This window comes from Chelonia mydas, chromosome 4 (genome assembly GCF_015237465.2).
Source record: "Chelonia mydas isolate rCheMyd1 chromosome 4, rCheMyd1.pri.v2, whole genome shotgun sequence".
Lineage (NCBI taxonomy): Eukaryota > Metazoa > Chordata > Testudines > Cheloniidae > Chelonia > Chelonia mydas.
Window position 1 is genome coordinate 82614998 of NC_057852.1, and position 22000 is coordinate 82636997.

General features: G+C 40.4%; 1 protein-coding gene across 7 annotated transcripts in view; it reads right to left on the reverse strand.

Moving 5' to 3' along the window:
- Window positions 1–21429, reverse strand: part of FAT1 (FAT atypical cadherin 1) — a 147843-nt gene extending 126414 nt beyond the window's left edge. For 5 of the 7 annotated variants that reach the window (XR_006290766.1, XM_037897667.2, XM_037897666.2 and 2 more), the window contains exons 1-2: window positions 17797–17904; window positions 4944–8225 (exon numbers count right to left, since the gene is read on the reverse strand). Coding sequence is in view for 6 of the 7 variants with exons in the window: in XM_037897667.2 (XP_037753595.1) it covers window positions 4944–8225; window positions 17797–17803 (3289 nt within the window). In the remaining variant the exon portion in view is untranslated. Of the gene's footprint in view, window positions 1–4943; window positions 8226–17796; window positions 17905–20641 lie in introns of those variants that run through there. The other 2 variants (XM_037897665.2, XM_043546118.1) reach the window with 2 other exon arrangements.
- Between the last annotated feature and the right edge of the window lie 571 nt (window positions 21430–22000).

Sequence of the window (22000 nt, forward strand, 5' to 3'; positions counted from 1 at the left end):
ACCCCAGGTGCATTTGTACGATTTGTAAAATATTTTTGTCTGTAGTACATATATTTATTATGGAACACGTTGGAGCTTTCATGCTACACCTCTGGGAACTAGTTCAGAGGTGATTCTCAACACATAGAACTAGCTATGGTATCATTTCCTGGAGCAACGTGAAATGTGTATTTGGGTTCACACATTTTTGGTGAACCTAAACTGGATGGTCCCAGCTGTTTCCCCTGAGGTTTGCTTGAAGTTTGCTTGTTTTGGTTTCCTAGCAAATCTTGAGCCAACCCCAATAAAACACCTGTTTCATAAAGATCTGAATAGGTTTTACCCCACTACACCAAATAGTCTCCAGTAGGGCCTCCTGACCTTAAGCTGTCTTCTAGAATGAAGGCAGTGACTACAAACTTCCCACTCAACCTTCAAAGATGGCCAGCTGCCCCACTCTAGGTTTTTGGTAGCCATACAGTAAACCTGTCCCATGTACAGATCCAAATAAAATACTGAAAGGGAAATGCAAGGGGTGCCCAACTTCCTCATCACCATTCAATAGCAGTGAGACTAGGAAATACTCTTTCATTTTTGGAGTTCCTTCTCACCACAGGGCATTCTAGGGCGCAGTAGCTCCAAAAAAAAAAAAAAAAAGGGGGGGGGGGGGGCATTTAAAACGACAGAAGCACATCTAGGGCATCATTTCCCAATCCTCTGGCTGCCAAGGTGGGGAGCTGAGGTGCACAAGGACATGGCTCCCTGAGAGTATATCTTATAAGGGTATGTACATACTAGTACATGAAAAAGCATGTTCTAGAGGAGGGCAACTGGCGTGAAGGCATTAGAAGAATATTAAGGTGGCAAAAATCAGTCATTTAAAAAGATAGGAAATGGCTAATTTAAGGTTGCACAGACACTCAGAAACCAACCTTAATTCTAGTACACTAGAACCCTATTTTATTAACTAATTGGGGACAGAGTCGTTCATAAAATCAAAAAGTTCATAAAACCGAACATCTCAAAAGTTGCAGTAGGTAATGTGCTAAGTATTAGTATAGTGCACTGCATCGTTTTCTTCTTATCCTTTCAACCACTGCAAAGTGATTTCCAATCCACTGAAGGCATTGGAATGTGAAAAGATGTTGTTCTTCACTGACATCGCTTCCATTATTTAATTTCTCCCCTCCCCCCCACAAAAAAGGTTCATATAAGCGATCGTTCATAAGAGACTGGTGTTTGTAAAATTGACGTGCTACTGCATTTCCTAACTTTTGAGCTTGACTTTGCACACTCAAGGTTCTTGTAATGTAAGTTTTGTAGGTAATTTCCTAGCTTTCTGAAAAAACAAACCACCTCCAGCCCCAAGAAATTCCATCATGTTGAACTGTTTTCTCTCTAAAAAAGAAAAGGAGTACTTGTGGCACCTTAGAGACTACCCAATTTATTTGAGCATAAGCTTTCGTGATGCATCCGATGAAGTGAGCTTATGCTCAAATAAATTGGTTAGTCTAAGGTGCCACAAGTACTCCTTTTCTTTTTGCGAATACAGACTAACACAGCTGCTACTCTGAAACCCGTTTTCTCTCTCTCACACACACACACACCTCTCATAGGTTTTAAATTCCCCACATGCACTTCATGTGATTCCCACCTTCAATTTCTTAGATATAAGATAAGTGGATCCCTTTAGATACTTAGTATCTTAGTTTTGACTCAAAAAAAGCTTCCTAAAATATGAAGTCTACCTACCTTTGGACTGGGAGTAACATGAATGAAGGAATATGATGCTGCCAGAGGAGAATACCTGGGAGACACAACTGGCTCAAGGAATAAAGGGCTCTTCCCCTTCTCCTCAGTGAATTTAGAAAATCAGCCACCCAGCTGTTTGTCAGAAGTCCAATCTGATCTGTCCCCTGGGTCCAATCTCTTGCTTCTGTACTCTGCCTCCCAGTCACCTATTTATCAGCCTATTCCCTATTACCAAGAGCAGAGGCAGAATACCACGGTCATGAGTGGTATGAATACTTAGACATATAATTGTAATAGAGTCCTCATAAGGTCTCCACAGAAGCATAATTAAAAGGTTTTATTTTTAAGTGGTGTTTCAGTGTCAAAGACCTCTATATTCTTAAAACATACTGTGAAGAGCTTGGTAACTTTTAAGGATCTTTTCTCAGCTTTCTTTTCAGCCTTTTTTGCAGGGGGTGAGGAAAATTGCCCTCTTTTCCCCAAAAAGGCTGAAAAAGAGACTGGACATAGAAGTAAGCAATCTAATTTCAACACCATGTATAGTAGGGCCTCTATTATTAAAATCAAAACATAAAAATAACACTATATATCAGCTATGAAAATAAGGTTAGCTAACAGCAACTTTTAAACTTGAGTTTACAGATATCCACTACAACACTATCCCTGCCAAAATTATTAAATAGACGCCTTGGGACCAAATCCTGCTTGCCTTACATGAGTAGTCCTATTAAATTCAAAAAAGTAATGCAAACAAGGTTTTAAAAAAAAAGTTAGGTAAATGAAGGAGTAAAAGGAAACATTAGACACATGATTCTGCCACCTACTTAATAAGAGTGGCAGAATCACAGCCCATACACAAATGAACTGGCGCTGAAGAAGAAAGAATGGCACCTAGATAGTAAAATGGCAAAACTGGATTAATTCTACAGACCCACACATGGGATTAGTAAAACTCTTTTCTACGTAAAATTTTGAAGCTCAGAATAAAGCAAACCTGAATATATTTGCACTAAGGAAAAGGCAAAATACTGAAAAGCGTCAGTAATCTGTCAAGCAAGCCAAAAACTAAATGTGAAATTAGTAAGGCTTTGAAAGTACTTCATTAAACTTTTCTAAACCTATTTCGTAATCTTAACTGTGTACTTTGTACAAATATAAGGTAAAAGAGGTGAGACTTAATTACAACTCTGGAGACCTGCTCTTTAACAAGGTCCAATATTATTCTGATAAATGGTTGACTTTCTAAGCAATGTTTCAAGTGACATTTTGCCCTTCTAAATTTTGAACAGGTAAGCAAACTTATGGGCACAACTCACCAGTACTCATGGGACACTACTAGACATGTATAAATAGGGGTCTAACTAAACTGCAGCAAAATCACCATTTTTTACAGGTTGGTTAGGGCATAAATAACAAATTTTGAGGAGATGTTCATACACTTTTATATTTCATGCCACCTTCACTTCTGTGCTGCTGCTGGCGGTGCTGCCTTCAGAGCTGGGTGCCCAGCTAGCAGCTGCCATTCTCCAGCCACCCAGCTCTGTAGGCAGCACAGAAGTAAGGATGGCAATACCGGTACCCGCCCTACAATAGACTTGCGACCCCCGGTTGGGTTGCGTTGGGACCTCCAGTTTGAGAAACTCTGTGTACTTTCACTATAGGATAAAAGTACACAAAAGACCATATTTCACGGTCCGTGACATGTTTTTCCAGAGGCACGAACTTGGCAGACCCCTAGTATAATATATGGAATCATTATTAAGTGAGTTGTAACTAGAGTTACCCACAGACAGGAGGAATGTCTACACTGCAATTAAAAACCCGCAGCTGTCCCATGCCAGCTGACTCAGGCACATGGGACTTGGGCTGCAGGGGTATTTCATTGCTGTGTTGGACTTCCAGGCTCGGGCCTGGGCCCAGGCTCTAGGACCCTGCGAGTTGGGAGTGTCTCAGAGCTCAGGCTGCAGCCTACACCTGGATGTCTACATTGCACAGCCCCACCTAAGCCACATGATCTCAAGTCTGCTGACACAGAATAGCCACAGGTGACTAACCGCAGTATAGACATACCCTGTGAGACCAACTAACAAAACATGAGCGAAATCTTCAGATACCAATGAACTAATATGAGTTATGACAGATTACCAATGGTGTAACAGCGCAGAACTTTGCCCATGATTGCTGCTTAACTTTGTTATTTGTACTTTGGTAATCTAACACTGAAGGTATGTGAAAATCAATACAATTATTGAACACAAAGTATCGGAGACTGTACAAGATGACACTCTAAATTTCTTTGCTTTTATGAAATTTAACAATATTTATTTTATTTTTTAAAGGAAGAAAACTGTATGGGGGAAGGTAGAAGGAGTAGCAATTTTCATTTTAACTGTGCTGAGACACTTATTCAAGAAATAATTAATAGAATTTCAATCTTTTACTGAGGTTATGATGATAGCCCCTTTGAATGAATTACACTGGAATAAAATGCCTACAGCAGTTCTTAACCTATGAATCACCGACACAACAAAGCAACTCCTCTAAATCTGTTATACCAATGCATGTATGGATCCTTTATCACCATGATATTTAACAAACTGCAAATGTATTTATATTTTGTTTGGAAGAAGTTTATTTCTGTTTGTTCACCAAAAATATACAGTTATTATTGTTAGGGTGAACAACAGAGAAAGCTATCAATAAATTTACCCAAAGGAGCAAATATAATCATCACAGATATATCATTGCTATCCTTTGAATATAGCTTCTCTAACAGAGAAAAAAAGCAAGAAAATTCCAGAGTTAAAGCTTCCACTCTTTCCCTAATGCCAGACTGTGGCATTCTGATGAGTCCTCACTTATGGAACTATTCACATGAGTAAGTTCTCAACAACGTAAGAGCTCCACAATCTGGGCCCCATGTAATATTCCTTTTGGTGCTCATGTGGGAGAGGTTTTGAGACCAATTTATTATATGTGCTGTAAAAATTTAATCCAAGTAGGAAAAATGCAACTTTAGCAAACATTTTCACTTTGTTTCGCTTCCTAACAGTGTGCATCCACTAAAACTGTGAATAAATTATATATTAGAAATGTTTAATAAAATAATGTAAAAACACATTCTTATTACTGTTACTGCTTTAGGTTTGGTGTTTATTTGTTTGAAATACTGAAACAGAATAAGTGAATTAAGATGCTGACAAAATTCTTACCTTTTTCTTCATCTATTCTGAAAATGCCAACACCAGATCCATCTCTGATTGAATACCTAATCTCTCCATCTCTTCCTGCATCCTCATCATAGGCAGTCACTGTCATCACAGATGAACCAATAGGGACATCTTCTTTTACAAAACCCTTATCCACAAAGCTGGAAAACCGTGGAGGGTGCAAATTTTCATTTACGTCAACTACCTCAACCTCAACGTAACAGGTAGAAGATAATGAAATCGGCTTTCCTTTGTCCTTGGCCCGTACAGTTAGGTTATAAACTTGTCTTCTTTCAAAATCCAGTCTTTGTACAATACGTATTGCTCCACTCAATTTATCTACATCAAAGGTTCCATCTCCACTATCTAAAAGGCTGTATCGTATTTGACTTGACTGGCCCACATCAGGATCATACGCTTCCAGCCATGTGATAATAGTTCCTTCTGGAAGGTCCTCTCGAATTTTCACATGATAATTCAATGGAATAAATTTAGGAGGATTGTCATTGACATCTTCTAAAGATACTTTCAAAAGTACAGTGGAAAACAACTGAGGTTCTTCATTTGGCTGGTCCCTGGCTTCTATTTTCAGAAAATGCACGTGTTGGATTTCACGATCCAAAGCCCCTACAACGTGCACAACACCTGTCGTACTGTCAATAGCGAACATGTCTGTATCTGTAAGAAGAGAATATTTCACTTCCCCATTGGGTCCCAAATCTTTATCTGTGGCTTCAATCTGAATGATTTCGCTGTTCAGCTCCTTGTTTTCACTCACTTCAACAAAATAGCTGTCCTGTAAAAACTCTGGTCTGTTGTCATTGGCATCCAAAATTTTGATATCTAAAAGATGCCATGCAGACTTTTGTGGTATTCCCAGATCATACACAGTAATATTCAGAGTGTATTTATCTTTTACTTCTCGATCAAGGGGAGATAAAACCTTTAACATTCCTGTTTCCAAATCCACAGTAAAACTACTATCATTATTACCTCCAGAGATAGCATAAACTAGTTTTCCATTGAAGCCAGTGTCAAGATCAGTGGCATTCATAAGTATTATGCTGGAACCCACAGGTAGGTTTTCCTTTACTTCAACACTGCTTGAAAGAGTACTTCGAAACTGAGGTGCATGTAGATTCATAGAGTGAGTATCAAAGAAAGCATCCTCAACCTCACCATGAGTGTGCGGCTTAGTTGCCTGCAGTAATTTCTCTGCCAGCATTTTGGCTACACCAGTCTCTTCACATTGCAAGTTTACTGGTTTACGACTGGCAGCTACAGTTATGTTGATATATAATGGTACTGCAAAGTTTTCACCATCTGTAGCTGTAATTCTCAGACTATGAAAAGATACTTTAGCACCTAAACCATCTATTAGAGATTGCTTCAGGGAAAGCACCCCAGAGTTTGGATTTAAGATAAATAAATCTAATTCATTTCCAGATTCAATCTGGTATCTCACCAACTGGAGCTCATCAGCATCAATAGCAGATACAGTAGTAATTTGTTCTCCAACACCAAGATCCCTAGGGATTGTTCCCTCACAATTTATTTTCTCAAATAGTGGTGTGTTATCGTTCAAATTATTTAAAATAATAGTAACGGGAACTTCAACTTCTCGACGATATGGTATGCCCCAATCAGACGCTCGAATCCTTAAATTGTAAACCCTTGGCATCAATTCATAATCCATGTCTTCTGTGGTACTGATAATACCATTGAAATGGTTAATCACAAATGGTAAAGGATTCAAGTTTGCAATGCTATACGTCACATAACCATTCTCACCCTCATCAAGATCTTTTGCATTCACACTCAGGACACTAGTACCAACTGGCACATTCTCATCGAAGGAAGCTTCATATGATGTCTGAGTAAATTCAGGGGGATTACTGTTTGTGTCTTTTACTTTAATCAACACTTTTGCAGAGGCTTTTCTGTCACTTGTCATGACTTCAAGTTCAAAATGGGATGCATATTGTGCTTTTATTGGTTCTAAAGTGGTAATAAGACCTGTGTGCGGGTTTAAGTTGAATCTGACTTTGCCTGGTGCATTTTTAAAAGTATATTTTAATTGGGAATAACTAGGTAAAGCTTTTACCATTATCACAGGAGTGTTTGGAGGGGAAAATTCACTTATCTCTGCTCTGTACACATCTTTTTCAAATCTGACCGGTCCAGACTTAAACAGTGGAGATGTCACATGAATAACTTTTACAGAAGAAAACTGTGAAGGATTTCCTTTATCTTTAGCCTGAAGAGTCAGATTATATCCAAAAGGTTGGCTCTCCCAATCAATGTGGCCGACAGCTTTGATTTTATATTCTTTACCTCCTGGAACAGACCTCACCGTTTTGAACTGTTGAAGTGGGTCACCAGCCACAATACTTAACGATGCTATTTCTCCATTTGAACCCTGATCAAGGTCCTCAACCGTTACAATTGCATATGTTGGATCCTTGTCCAATTCTGAAGGAGCCAATACAGCAGCTGTAATAACAGGAGCATATTCATTTGCTTGCTCTACGTGAACAGTTAGCCTTGCCATGCTGCTAATACCGCTGCTGCCGTACAATTTCATTCCACGATCCACTGCGAGGATTTCCATCTCATAAAGCTTAGTTTCTGCATAGTCGAGTCTTCCAGTTAGGACCACTGCACCACTTGTTGGATGTATAGCAAACATATCTGTTCTTTCTTTAAAACTGTAGTAAAATTCTCCATTGGTTCCAATATCTGCATCTGTTGCACTTACTCTTGCAATGCTGGTCCTTATTGCTGTATTTTCAGGCAAAGAAACACTGTACGATGTTGGAGAAAACAAGGGTCTTAAGTCATTTGTATCCAGTATCTGCACCCTGACCTGTGTGCGTGCTTCAGCATTAGTATTCTTTTCAACTGCTTTTACAGTCAATATGTAATGGTCTTTCACCTCTCTGTTAAGAATAGCTGTATTTCCTCCCTTGGTCCGTATTCTCAAAAAGCAAAAGTTTCCAAGAATATACTCTTCAGCTTTGAACAAGTTTTCATTGTCACCAGAAATAATTTTGTATCTTATATCCCACAGTGGATTTGCAAGGTAAATGCCCATTTTTACTGGCTGCTCAATATAAGTCTTGGCTGCAGAATTTTCATACACCGTGGCATTGTACTGGACTTGTGTAAATTGCACGGGTGAAGTATGATATGGTCTTTGATTTCCTTCACAGTTTCCAAAATGCTGCACCAGCAGCAACAGCAGCATGGTCAAGGGTCTCCCCATGGTGTCAATTATCAAAATCCCTGAAACAAAATAAAGAATCATTAACTGAGGCTTTGCAAAAATTACTGACGTGTCATTTTAATTTTGATTAATTATGTGATTTAAAATACAAAGGATTTAGTTAAAGTCTTACATCTCTAATGTGGCTAAAAGTAACATGACTAGATTATGATCTCTCAATAAAGTTTCCATATGTTTCAGACTATTTAAAGGTAGTCAGATAATAAAAATCTTCAAAATGTAACACTTGAATGATGGAAGTTCATAAACCAGAAAAATAGGGAATACCGCTATACCATGGAAGGATTAATAAAATTAAATGCCAAGGTTAATTACACAGTTTTTTACTCTGTCTTGAAAGGAACATCTGAAAGCAACTACTAAAGAAATCTAATAACTTCAGTTTGAATTTTCTTGCAAATATTAAGTTTGGCTATATAACACTAAATTTAAGACTACCCTAATTTTTTACTTAAAGGGCTTTCATTTATTGTAATTTGAAAATCAGTTTGGAAAGTATTCATTTAATATAACTATACCCATAGCTACCCAAAGTTAATATGCTTTGTCATATAGCTTATTAATGCTGTATTTCTCACATCTTGACCTTAAAGCTAGTGGCCTAGTAATGGCTTCAATTGTGCACTTTCTTTATCCATATGAATAAAATTCCTCCACATGTAACAAACATTTCTCATTCAAGCCCAAATAAAAAGCAGACAATGATTAGCTGCCGCAATTGTTATTAAGGTTATACCATACTAAAAATAGTCTTTGAAATGTCACCATTACAGGCCATGTGTTATTGACTTGTTTTATAAATAAAAAATTAGTGGTGTCTGGATGACCCCAGTGCTTCATAACAGACTACCGAGCCTTTCACTTCAGGTTACTGGGTCACATGTGGCATCGGTACAATAGTGACAGAAAGTCATTCTCATGCCTTCTAATTTAGGCTGTTCAATGGCTAATGTCAAAAGATATTCTAAGAATTGGACTGAGACTATGTTAAGAGTGTAATCATTCACTCCTCTGGACTTCCGAGTGCAACCACTCTGTTCTAGGTCTGTTTTAGTTACTTTACAAGCTTTCTGGGATAGGGACTGTCCGTTTATTGCATCTTGAGCAGGTGGCAGTGCACATCACAATGAATACTTTCCCAATTAACACTAAATTGGAGAAGATGAGGATTCAGCATGCGGAGGGAATGAATTACTTTCTTACCCTTAGATCTATCCCCATCAGAACAAAGTTGAGGTAAACAAATGTTATAAAGGAAGAAAGGAGGACTGGCCCAAAAAATTTGGGAAGGCCATTAAAATTACCTTTCTTAAAGGACCTCTCCAAACTTTTTTTTGACATTCCCCATATTTAACTGACATGGGCAGAATCTTCAAGTCACCATTAGCTTTCTTTTCTGCACCAGCAGGAGAGCCCAATTGCTTGTAAACATGTTGATGCATAATTGCCAACATTTCAATCCAGGACAAATTGTGATGAGAGGGAAGCACTTTGAGGACCTCACAACTACTATAGCACCACCTTTCATTAGGAGTGTTTGCCCTCATACCACTATGATGGTCATTCTAAAGGTCTTTGTGGACTCTGTAATGGTATTAGATACCCAAATATCAACAGATAAGGAATCGACTCTGCCACCTGCAGCAGGACCAGTGTGTGTTCCCCATCCTAAAAGATTCAAAGTTAACCACAGTGATCTTCACATTCATGGCCTCAATGCTTCATCACTGCAATGCAATGCATTGTTGGAATTAAGTCATCAACCTTAAAAAAAAAAAAGTAGCAGCCTTGATTATTCAGCAAAAAAGAATGGTGAGAGCACATTACTCCAGTCCTCTGAATACTAATGAATAGAGAATCAAGTTCAAGGCTTTTGTCATTATCTTCAAAGCCCTCTAAAGGAATGGCCCAGATTAGCAGAGATTCTTCCTCATATAGCATGCATATAATCTCATAAAACAGCCAGTTTACACTGGAAGAACGGAACCATCAACCACAAGAGCAAAACTCTAGGGCTCAGGAGGCAGAACTTGCTTTGCAGCTGGCCCATGAATATGAAACTTACCCCCAACAGATGTCAGAATCACCCCAAAACTCAAAGCTGTCAGATCAAAATATTAAAACCCTCTTCTTTGACATCCCTATCCTACAGTAATAATTGCTAGCAAAAAATAAATATATAGTTTTTCTGACAAGAGACGAGATGGACAGAGATCCTTGTGTGGTTCATTTATATTTTACAAAGGTATTCAGATGCCACAATGCTGAATATGGTAAAAGAACCACAACAGAGAGTTTGGAGATGTTTGCAGTGGACCACACTCCAGGTAACCTGAGGCTTTGGGAGCTCCGTTTCCTTCCCCATAAAATATAGGCTATTACATAGGACATCTGCCAAGAAAACACCAAAAAAAAAAAAAAAAAAAAACATATATATAAATTACACAAAATTCACTAACCCAGGTATTTTAAATCTTTTCTTTTTTTTAATCCCTTCTTCAATTCCGTTATCTCATTTTTTTCCTCCTATGTTTGACTATTCTCTCTTGTTTGGTATTCTCTTAATTCATTACCTACCATACGTGGTCTTTCCTATTTTCACCCACTCTCCAGTGTCACACTGACTCTTCACTGTGCTCTTCCATTGTTCTTCTTCCTGTGATCCTCCCCTCCTCCTGAATTCTATTATCTCTCTCTTCTCCCTCCCTCCAGTCCTTGCTTCTAGCGTGGCTTCAGCCCCCTCCTGTTGTCTCTTTCCAAAGTCCTTCCCATTGTGCCTTCTTTTTCCATCTCTCCTCACAAGGATTCACCCTCCTCTAGTTCCCACTCCCTTAAGCAGGCTTCTGAAACAGGACAAGTGGGCCAAATCCCCACTACCTTTTTACCCTACACACTGATAAGCACCTGAACTAGCTCAAGAACTAAGCTAGTCCATCTCATGGCTAGATGTCACAATGACAACTCAGAGAGAGAGAGAGCGAGCTCATTCAGGCAGCCAGATAATGGCTCACCCACAAATCAATTACTCAAAGTCCCTGAAAGCTGTGGGACTTAAGGCTTGGACCATGAAGCCTGTGGCCATATGAAACCATAGAGGGAATGGTTGATAACATGATCAGTAATTGTTTGGGAAAAAAAAAATCACTGTGATAATCTTTCAAACCAAGTAATTAGTTTACACGAGCAAGGCTATTTCCACAACCAAAAAAAGACTACAACCTTTTAAAAATTAAATCTAAGGTTAGAATTGGTACTTAAATTATCTTAAAATTGGGGTGGGAGGTATGATTTTGTGGGCCTCAAATGACAGCTTTGTCAGGAAGCTTGCACACTTTACCTGGGCTGTCATGGTTGTGTGTCCTTGGATCCCCAGGACTTTATTTGCAATAAATTCACTTGAACAAGATAAATAAATAAATGAACAGTTTCACCCTAAAATTACTCCAATAAATATGTGGGTATGTCAATAATTCTAAAACTCAGGGCAATTTAAGAGGCCATTAAATTGTGCTAAAGGCCATGTTATAAAATGACTAAGCCATTTTTTAAATACAATCAACGAGAGACTTAACAAAAACATATCTCACAAAAGTGCTTTGACTATACAAGGATCTCAGCTGTATCTCTGCTTTTGCAAGCAGGCACTGCTTTCGGTGGCACAGAAATATAGGAAGGGTTGTCACCTCCACAGTCGCGGACCCCTCACTGAAGCTGTTCACGTTTCACTTTTCATGGGTATAGACAGGAGTGGAAGAGTTGTCCAGATTATACACATGCCTTATCCATCTCTCTAAGGTATTTATGGAGCACTGATCATTTTAGTATCTAAGCAGTGAAGCAGAGCTGAGGCTTGATGATTATGGTCTCCATCCCCTTAGAAGGGGCAACAACTTTAGCAGAAGCCAGGGTCAAGCACATGGCAGCAGTACAGAGGGGCACACCATGCATGCATGGCACTAATAATCCCCTTTCTGTGCATCAGTGAATCTTCTTCCTCTGTGCCCTCCCTAAACTTTCCCCACAGACAGGATGATTTCATGGAAACTCCACAAACTCACCCTTACAGAATTTGTTGTGCCCTCCTATTACCATCCTGTGGCTATTTTCACATTAAGGTATGGTTTGCCCAATTTGTTAAAATTAAAGGGTGAGGAAGGAGTCTGCCTCTGAATTTTTTTGGATTTAAGATTATATTTTAAAATTCCTCCAATTCTGGGGTGGTGGTGGTTGGTTTTTTTAATTCAAAAGCAAACTTTCAGAAACCACTCTTTGATAGAGCTTACATTATGTGTCACAATGCACATTTCTCCTTTCCTCCCTCAATAATATTATGGAATTCTTCTTTTTAGAAAGGTAATCAGACATGCCAAACCCACGAAAAAAAAAATGCAGAAATTGCACTTGTTTTTGGCTTAATTGGCTTGTTGGCTAGTAGCTGGTTGCTTTTTTTTTTTTTTTTTTTTTTGGAGTGGGGGAAAGAGAGTGAGGGGTGCACAGCGGGTCCACCACAGTCCCAGACTGCACGCCGGGCGGAGAGGGGTACTAGTCACAGAGTGTTGGGGTTCTTAGGGATTGGCTTGTTTCTGTCTTGTTTTGAAATGGAATTAGCTTGATTTTTGGCTTATTGTAAAAGTCAGGGTGCTTATTTACCTTGTGAAAGTTGGCAACTGTGTGTTTCCGTTACTAATAACGCTGCTGACTTTTGACACTCCTGCCAACCTTAAACTTACCACTAGCTGTTCATATGGTACCAAAATTTGAAAGATCATATTCCCTTCATAAAGAAAAGTGAAGTCTGTTTACAGATGAATGCATTATTATCCTGTCCTCCTCACATCTCACTTTGACTGAAAAAGTGAATCTTGAATTTATGAAAATACATTACTTCTATTCAACTCAGAATTCTGAAAAGTGTAAACACCATTAGCATTTTAACTACTCCAACATTATTATGTGACATATAATAATACTGAATTATACTTTTAAGCAGTTATTGCTTAATTTCCATAGGAACTTCAAATATAGAATCTGTCACTTCTAAACAGTATACAAATATTTAAATCATGATTGCCTGGCTGCCAGTAAGGAATCCAGCCCTGAACAGCAGCTTGGGCAAATTGCTGATTTAAAACCTGGAACAAGAGATGTCTATCAGTTACACAGAATAATAACCCACCTAGATAAAATTACTAATTGATATTTCTGTATCTCAAAACATGAAGTTTTAAATGTGGGATTTTTAGTTTGTGACATAATTTAGACAGATATTGGAAATTTTAAATAATAGATCTCGGATTATCTGAAGACCACTATGTAATATGTCATGATTAAGACCCAAAGATATGAAATAATGTTAATTCTATAGACAAAAGAATTATTGGGGGGGGGGGGGATCTAACAATGTAAAGATGTCAGGTGATATAGTATACAATGCTTTATAAAAACATCAGACTGTATTTTAATCACCTATAACTCATTCTTAGTGAGCCAAAATGACTACATTCCAGAAACATTTTAGCCAAAGCTACATTTTTAAACTCTTAAAATGTTATCTCTGAAATATCACAAGTCTATGATTTTCTATCCATTTTCAAAATATAGCAAAACAGTTTGCTTAACTAAATTTCATTGCCACATGTTCATAAAAGTACATAGTATACTCCTCTGGAATGCCATAACCAGACATTCTTTGATTTCCTATTTGGAAGAAATGATTTAACTAATATTCACATTTTTCTTCAACGTTTCAGTTTTAAATATATGATGCAATTGTTTTTCTGTAGTGGAAGCTTTCTTACATAAAAGGAAACTTAACTGATAAAGATACTATATCACTCTGAATAAGAAAAAATATTAAGACAAATTAGTAAATATTCAGACAGCAATAGAAAGAATGAAATTAGGCCAAAAGTTAGGGCTAGTATGGTTCCACCACTACCATAGCTGTAAATCACTGAATTAAACTGGGCATCGATCTTTCACAAACGTATGCAACTTATTATTATTTATATACTAGTGCCTACAGACTATAACCAAGCTTGGGGCCCCCTCATGTACTAGGCACCACACACATACACTTACTTTAGTAAGAGGCAGTTCCAACACAAAGGAGCTTGGGACTATGGAAAACATTCAAAGGAAGTTTAATTGTCCCCATTTTATACATGGGGAACCAGAAACGACCTGTGCCTGCTGATAGCGGAGGGTGCGGGTGGGGTCGGGGCAGAGTAAAGGACGCCAGCTTCAGCAGTGTTACAAACCATGCTCTGTACAAACCAAGCAGCAAATCTGGGGGGCATGTGATCACATATGCCTCCCCTCTCCTCCCTCCCCCCCCACCTCTGTGGGGAACTAAGACAGAGAGATATGCCCAAAGTCACATAGAATGACCATGAAAAAACCAGGAATTAAAACATAGATTTCCTGAGCCCTAAGTCTAGCACCTTAACCACAATACCACCCATCATCTACTCACAAGACTATCCAGTTGAGTTCAGTGGGACATGCATACGTGACTACAGGATTAGGGCCTTTCTTATTAGCACAGTTTGTCCTATAGCTACAGGGAAACTTCAATGGGAGTTTTGCGTACTCAAGAAATGCCTCTAGTACATTCTTCTGCCAATGAAAATTGGGCTCTACAGTAGTTTCTAGTGTTTTGTTCTACTGAGATTTTTCCCATGAATTTTTAATGAGTGGGAACTAATATTATGTGTGTACGTATATAGATATATAGAGAGATAAATGTAAATATACATGCATACACACACACACTTACGTTAACAACTTCTTTAATTTATATACTACCTTAACAAGCCAAAACATCTTTATGCATCAACATCACTAATTAACATCAAAAAAGCTCTGGTGAGTACAATTCGTAAACTTCTAGGATATGAATCTGCAAACACTTTTTTCATTCAAAAAGTTGCTACTTGAGTAAGAGCTTGCATGACCAGGCCTTTGCTGCAGAGCCTGAAGAGGGAGACAAAGACAATGAGTTTGTAGACCCTACCAATATATTTTCATTTCTCAGCAATTAAGCATTACCTGTTTAAAAGAATAGTTGCTTATAGCCCTGAAGTTTCCATATTAGAATGTAACTGTTTAAAGGTGAGTCAAGTTTTAGGTCAAAATCCCGAGACTAGTTTGCCGGGATGGGTGGGGGGAAGGGTTTGTATTCAAAAAATTAACACATGATGAAAGCTTACAGTTGAATTATTTTATTAAAGCCAGAAAGTTATTTGGAAAATGCACATTGTTGGGAAGATTAACATAATAGTTTAAACTTGTGGATAAACACAAGCCCTATATGCTATAAACATTTTGGCTCATTAAATCCCTGAAATTGACCTATTTCCTAACTACTCTATGTAGTGCACAAATACTCTGAAACTCACAACAGGCAAAAAGAAAATTTAGAAGTTTGCATTAGCAGTGATATTTGCTTGAGTAAAGGTTGAAGGACTGAACCCTCACTCCAGGAAAAGGAGACTTTAATCTTTATTGTGTCTCAAACTGCTTACTATGCCAAAACAGCTCTGTAACTTTCTTATATTCATATGTAACAGTGGCTTTAATGATACTCTATCATTAAAAGACTCTTAATCAGCAATTATTGTTGATGAGTTTCACAAGGGAAAATTGTAATGAGATACCATATAATCTCTTGTGCAATATACATAATGCTTTTTTTATTATAATATACAGAAAACTATCAAATACCGTGAAAGTTTTAAGTCTCAACGTAACAAGTGATTATCTTGAAACTTTTGGTGACCAAACCACTTTATCTAAAAGGGGTAACATTTTAAGTGCAACTTTGTTTTTTTAAGATTTTTCTTTTATGTATTGTACTCCTTTCTTCCACAGAAGGGAATGGGAGTTTTGCCACTGACCTTCAAAGGAAGCAGAATTGGGCCCCTATAAAGCTTTTCTTCAAGTGAAGTTATTAGACCATTGGCATAACTGACACCCATTATTGCTTCTCTTTTAAAGTGAAGAGACATTACAGTAGTAATAGATGAAGTTTCAATCAAACAATATTTAAATCTGCACATATAAGTAAGAGCTTTATGCATAGTGTAAGGAACACAATAACTACAAAAAATGAATGTAGGTATCCCTCCCATACATCTATTAATACAGTAATTTAAAACTGTGTAAAATGTATCCTAAGTTTAATATTCAAAGATATCAAGGGCAGTATAATAGCTTTTAAGAAATTCCCCTAAAAATAAGTGACATTATTAACATTATGCTTATTATTGTGTCAAATTTGTAACTGTAATAAATACATGGTAAGTGAAAACTTACTGAAGGGGTTTTTGTTCTTTGTTTTTTAAAAAGTACATTTTTGGTAGTGAAACTTCACAATTTATTATGGTTGTTACACAAAAATGTAAACTCCTAAAGAAGAATTTCAGCTCGAGCATTTTAGCAACAGAAACATGGGGGAGGGGGCAGAGGGAGGAATCAGAAACCTTGAGTTCTTCAGTGCACGCTTTGCTCTTTACGTGTCAAAAGGAATCCAAGGGACAAACAATGGTAGATACATTGCAAAAGCGCAAACAAAGAGGAAAATCAGCCGGAGATATTTATTCATTGCGAATCTTCGTGAGTTTACCATGGATATTAAGTTTACAATGGGCCATTAAATGCATAATGCGTACAGACAGACACCTTCCCTTCAGGGTACAAAATTATCTCCTCCTCTCTTCCTAGGCGTAATTTAATAGGCTCCTGCAGACAAAATTACAGCCAAGTCTCTGACTATTTCTCTGCTCATTTAAACTCGTAATAACAAGACCCTTTTACAAGCATTAAAACGAGAGAAGCGGTAGCTTCATAGTGAACTGACCAGAAACAGCCACCATGCCACACAAAAAGAAGTCTCTAAAGCATAGCTGGAAGGGGTGAGAATGGGAGAAGATCTTTCACATTTTTCAGCTCCGTTTCCGCGATAACGTGGCCTGATGGAGCCAGGCAGGAAAAGAGACTCGTGAGCGCAGGTTTAACTCGTCCAGGTCTTCTCCCCCCACGCTCCCTGCCCCTGCATCGTGGCTTTGATTTGATTGTGTAGCAAATGAATCCAGGCCATTAACGCCGCGCCAGCCTCTTGTTTCCAAGCTCACTTCTAGGGACTTACTATTCCCCTCACGTCTCCTCTCACCGGCCCCCTGGCCCCCACCATGCTCATCGACCCCGGGGGAGGCAAGACAGTGAGCGGCGGCTGCAATCAACCTTGCAGGAAGGAGGTAGCGGCGGGGGGAGGGCTACAGGCACCTTCCCATTCACCGTCCACCCCCGAACGCCCCCTCTTGCCCCCAAACTCCCTGCCCAACTTCGCAGGACACAGTCCCCTCCGGGGCCGGGGGCTGCAGCCTTTGCGGGCTGCGTGCCAGCGGGAGCAGAGCCCGCGGACAGCAGCCCGGGCTCGGCAGGCTCTGCACCCTGCCGGCTGCGCTCCTTTCTCCCGGGCCCCCAGCCCCAAACTTCTGCCCCACGCCTCCAACTCGCCCGAAAGTTTCCCCAAAGAGGCCGCCAGAGCCAGGCGCGCCCGTCCCTCACCTCTCATTGCCGGCGGGGAGGAGATGTGCGGAGGGGCTTCGTGGGCGCCCAGCGCCGCATGGTGACCTGCCCCACTCCTTCTCTTTCTCCCCTCGCCGCCGTCCCGCTCCCCTCTCCCGGGCCGCTGCACTCTGCATTTCTATATTCCTCCGCAGGCCAGGCCTGCCACCCCCCCCCCCCTCCGGAACTAATTTCCCTGGCATGAAAACCTAAACCACACTTCCAGAGACTCCAGGGCTCCCAACCATCTGGCTCCTAAATTATTATACCCTTCACATCAAAAGATCCACTATCTCTCCTCGATGGCAGGACTCATTTCACTGCTTTTTGCTTAAAAAAAGCTTTCGGTAACAAAGCAGAGGCAGTGAAAACTCAGCCTTCGCCCTGCTAATTTTTGTTCTTATTTCTGTTGGTATTTGCAAGTTAAAAAACGAGCAGAGCGGGGTCTGATGTCAGTAATCTAGAAGCTGAAAACGGGGGATCTTTTCTTTTGTTACAAAAACTTCAGAGTTTGCTGTTTCACACCATCCGAGATTATTGCAATCGGCATTTAAATTTATCTCCTCTCGTTTACAGGACCATCATTGCTTTATAGTTTCCTGCTTATTCAACGAACCCTAAAAGGAATCCGGCTAGAACCGAATCAACCTCCTCCAGTGATAACACACCACACAGTACAAAGTTCCCAGTGCAACGAGTGGGAGTGTTTCTCCAGGACTTGTATGCACAGCTGGGTAAGAAAACCTAACCTCTGCAAACTTCAGCTCTGGAAAGTGGCATGCATACTACGCCCTGTAGCCCAAACACCACTAACCTCCTCATTATCCGGCCAGAAATTGAAGACGGAAAAGACAAAAATACCAACTTGGAAGACAAGGACAACTTTGCATTCCATTGTGTACAGTTATTTTACTAGACGGCTTATTTAAAAACTTGAAAAAAGCAGAACTCTTCAGACAGTAGTCTGGACATTTGTAAATATCTAAAAGGAAGTCCAAAGATACACCAAAAACAAAACAAAACCTTATGCATAAAGATTATCAAGTCCAAAATGTAAGCGACAACGGACCAAATCCTGCACGCCTTACTCACACGAGTAACCACAGTGATTACACTGAAGAGAGCAAGATTTGGCTCAGTGTAAGAATCTCTCTTGCCCTTCGCGTATTCCCTCAACCTTAGAGACAAGTGTTTAGGGTGTTTAAAAGAAGAAGTGGAGACCTAAATCATAGGAGCCAAAGAGATTGTTCTCAATATGCAGCTCTCCAGAAAGGGTTTTTTGGAAGGGGAGGGAAAACCAAGGTCAGGTATTTCATGGCTCCCAGCTGAATTCAGTTATCATCATTCAGTAGCTGTGTACATGAAAGTCTCTAACAAGTTATGGAAAGGGGGAAAAATAAACAATTACGGGGACATCGAGACAGAACACTATTGCTCCATGTAAAGAAAGAACTTTTACACTGATCTGAAATTATAACCCTGGGCTCGCTGGTACTTTTATTTGTAGTAACAGTGTACAATTTGCGATTTAGTAGACAATAGCGTGCAACCTAATATGCATACACACACATATCCCTGTTCTCTGAGATAGAAAATCTTAACCACAGGAATGGGTGGGACTGGCCAAATTATTTATATAAATGACCAGATGTAAAATGTGGCTACCTGAGTGGATCCTGAAGTCTTATCTTTTACAATGTTTGCAAAATTCTACTGCACGTTAGCTATAAGGTGCATTGGTTTTGAAAAGGTCCAACACCTTTGATTTAGTTCCTAGACATTCCTTGAAATAGTAAATGCTACCAATAAAGAAATAGCCATTTGGGATAAAGCTGAAATGATATCGTCCTGGCATGTACATGTAAATAACATTAAAGATTAATACTCCCAAATATTCCTTGGAGTGATCTCCATTCATTAATAAATGATAAACGCTTAATAACGATCAAACATTTGTTTAGGGAATTCTGACTTGGCAGACTCACTGAGAAACCTAATTGCCTGGAAGAAGCCGGAGTTCATCGCCACAGGAAGCAAGCAAAGGGCGAGAGAAGATTACAGGAGCACGTTTGTTACGCATTCGCCGTGCACCGTTTTTTTCCTAGCCAAATAAATCAATCGATCGATGCGGCAGCACTGGGAGCCCCAACGATTCCTGCTTGAGCTATGACTAAATCGTCACACATTCAGGACCGGATCAGAAGTAATCGACTCACAAATATTTCAAGTTTGCCTTTTTAGTGGCTTGATGGAAATGATTGTAAAGTGAGGACAGGAGTCCTGACGCAAAGACCCCGCAACCTCATTTATGGTTCTAGACAGAACTGGAGCACCTCTGGAGCAAGGACCAGCGGGATAAGAGGGCAATGGGGCGCCTCCCGGTCCCTTGTGTCTCCGGACAACGCTGAACTTGGCAGCCGTGGGGGGAAAAGGAGCCGCTGTACCCAGTGCGCAGGCTAGAGGGCGCTGCACCACAACACATCGCCCCGGACTCCTTGTTCTTCTTCCACAGGCACCATTTCTAAAACAAGTTACACTTTAAAATAATGCAAAACCCAGTCGAACATCTTTGCAACAAGCCTTCTGAATTTGGTTCCGTATTGTACAGGTTTTGACTGAACTATCTAGATATCTTTGTCTATATCGAGGGAGGGAAATAGATGTGTGTGTGTTGAGGGATCAAAACATAGGTATACATAGGAGTGTGTGTATATACCCACACACACTAGCCATACAAACACAGTAGTGTGTACTTCATTAAAGCCTATTTATGCTACTGGACAACGTAAATACACACAATTAAATATTTTTTAAAATCCAGGGAAAACAAAATCTAAGAACTCACCAGACCAGCTGGACTTAATACTTCTCTCCCAAAGTCCACTCTAGTTTAGTTGATTCCCCGCACACTTTGTTTAATAAAAAAAAATTGTCAAGCGTCTAAAGTGTGAACTTTGCCACCCTTCTGTTCTTCAGCACAGGTCCAACGCGCAGCAAATCCAGCGCCCCTGCCCATATCCCGATGGCCGCATTTCGGCGTGCACCCATTCGATTTTCAAACTTGAAAGGGGGTGGGGAGGGGGAGAGAGAGAAAGGCGAGGGACGGAACGACCCAAGTGTTTCAAGACATGTCCAGGCAAAGAGCGGGTAGAGTTGAGCAGCAGGCTCCGCAGCAGCAGAAAGCGAGCTGCAGCGGATCACTGACTCACTCCCTCTCCTCTCCCTCGCTCGCTCTTGGACATCGCTCACTGGAGCGCCGTCCCCTCCCTCTTCCAAGCGTTGGATTGAAGGGATTCTCCAGCGGCGGCAGCCTGTCCTCCTACCCCGGCCCCAGCGGCTCCCTGGGGGCGGATCTCTGCCTCTACAGCAGGGGCTACCGGACACCTGAGCCGGAGCCTCTCTCCCACTACCGCTCGCAGCGTTTCCCGAGCCCGTGTGTGGCAGCAGGTGAAGCGCCGCCGCCTTTCCTGGAGCTGGGGCTCAGTGGGGATGCGTCCCGGGTCTAAGCCCCTGGCCCGGGAGTCGGGCTCCGCTGTCACCGTTCCAGTCCTCTTGGCAGCAGAAGTTTGGGCTGTTGCCGTTCCCTTTTCCAAAGCGCTTCCTCCACTCCTGTATCGCCCCCTCCCTCGGCCTCTGCACTACAGCAGCACAGCCCAGCCTGTAGCAAATGCTGGGTAACTTTCCCCTTATAAACCTTCGAGCTACGACTCCGCTCTCATCATTTACTCCTCAAACGCTTTACCAATACCCCACCCCCCGGAGGGTACTGCACATGCACCGGGTGCAATTTCCAGCAGGTCATACCTGGACCAGCTCCAGGCCATTTATCAACAGGACAGTCAAAAAGGGCGATTATGCTAAATTCCAATACCCCCCTCCCTCCCCCCAGCTGTTTTGGCACTAGATCTGCATAAATAAAAGGGGGAAGGGTTGGTTTTGTTCCTAACGGGGAAAAGATACGTTTTTCTCCCACTCTCTTCATAATCCAATACATAAATAAACTGTTTTGCTCACCCATTCAAACAAAAAAATCACCCTCCAGCAGAAACCAGACTGGAAAATTTCAGCCTCAAAGGTCAAAATTTCAGAAAGTTGCAAGTAACTGTAAACAGGGGGTCAGAATGGTAAAGCATATGAAACAGAATGGTACTTATCTATGTGACTTTGACTAGAGCAGTCACTGCTGCTCCTACAGTAATGCTTA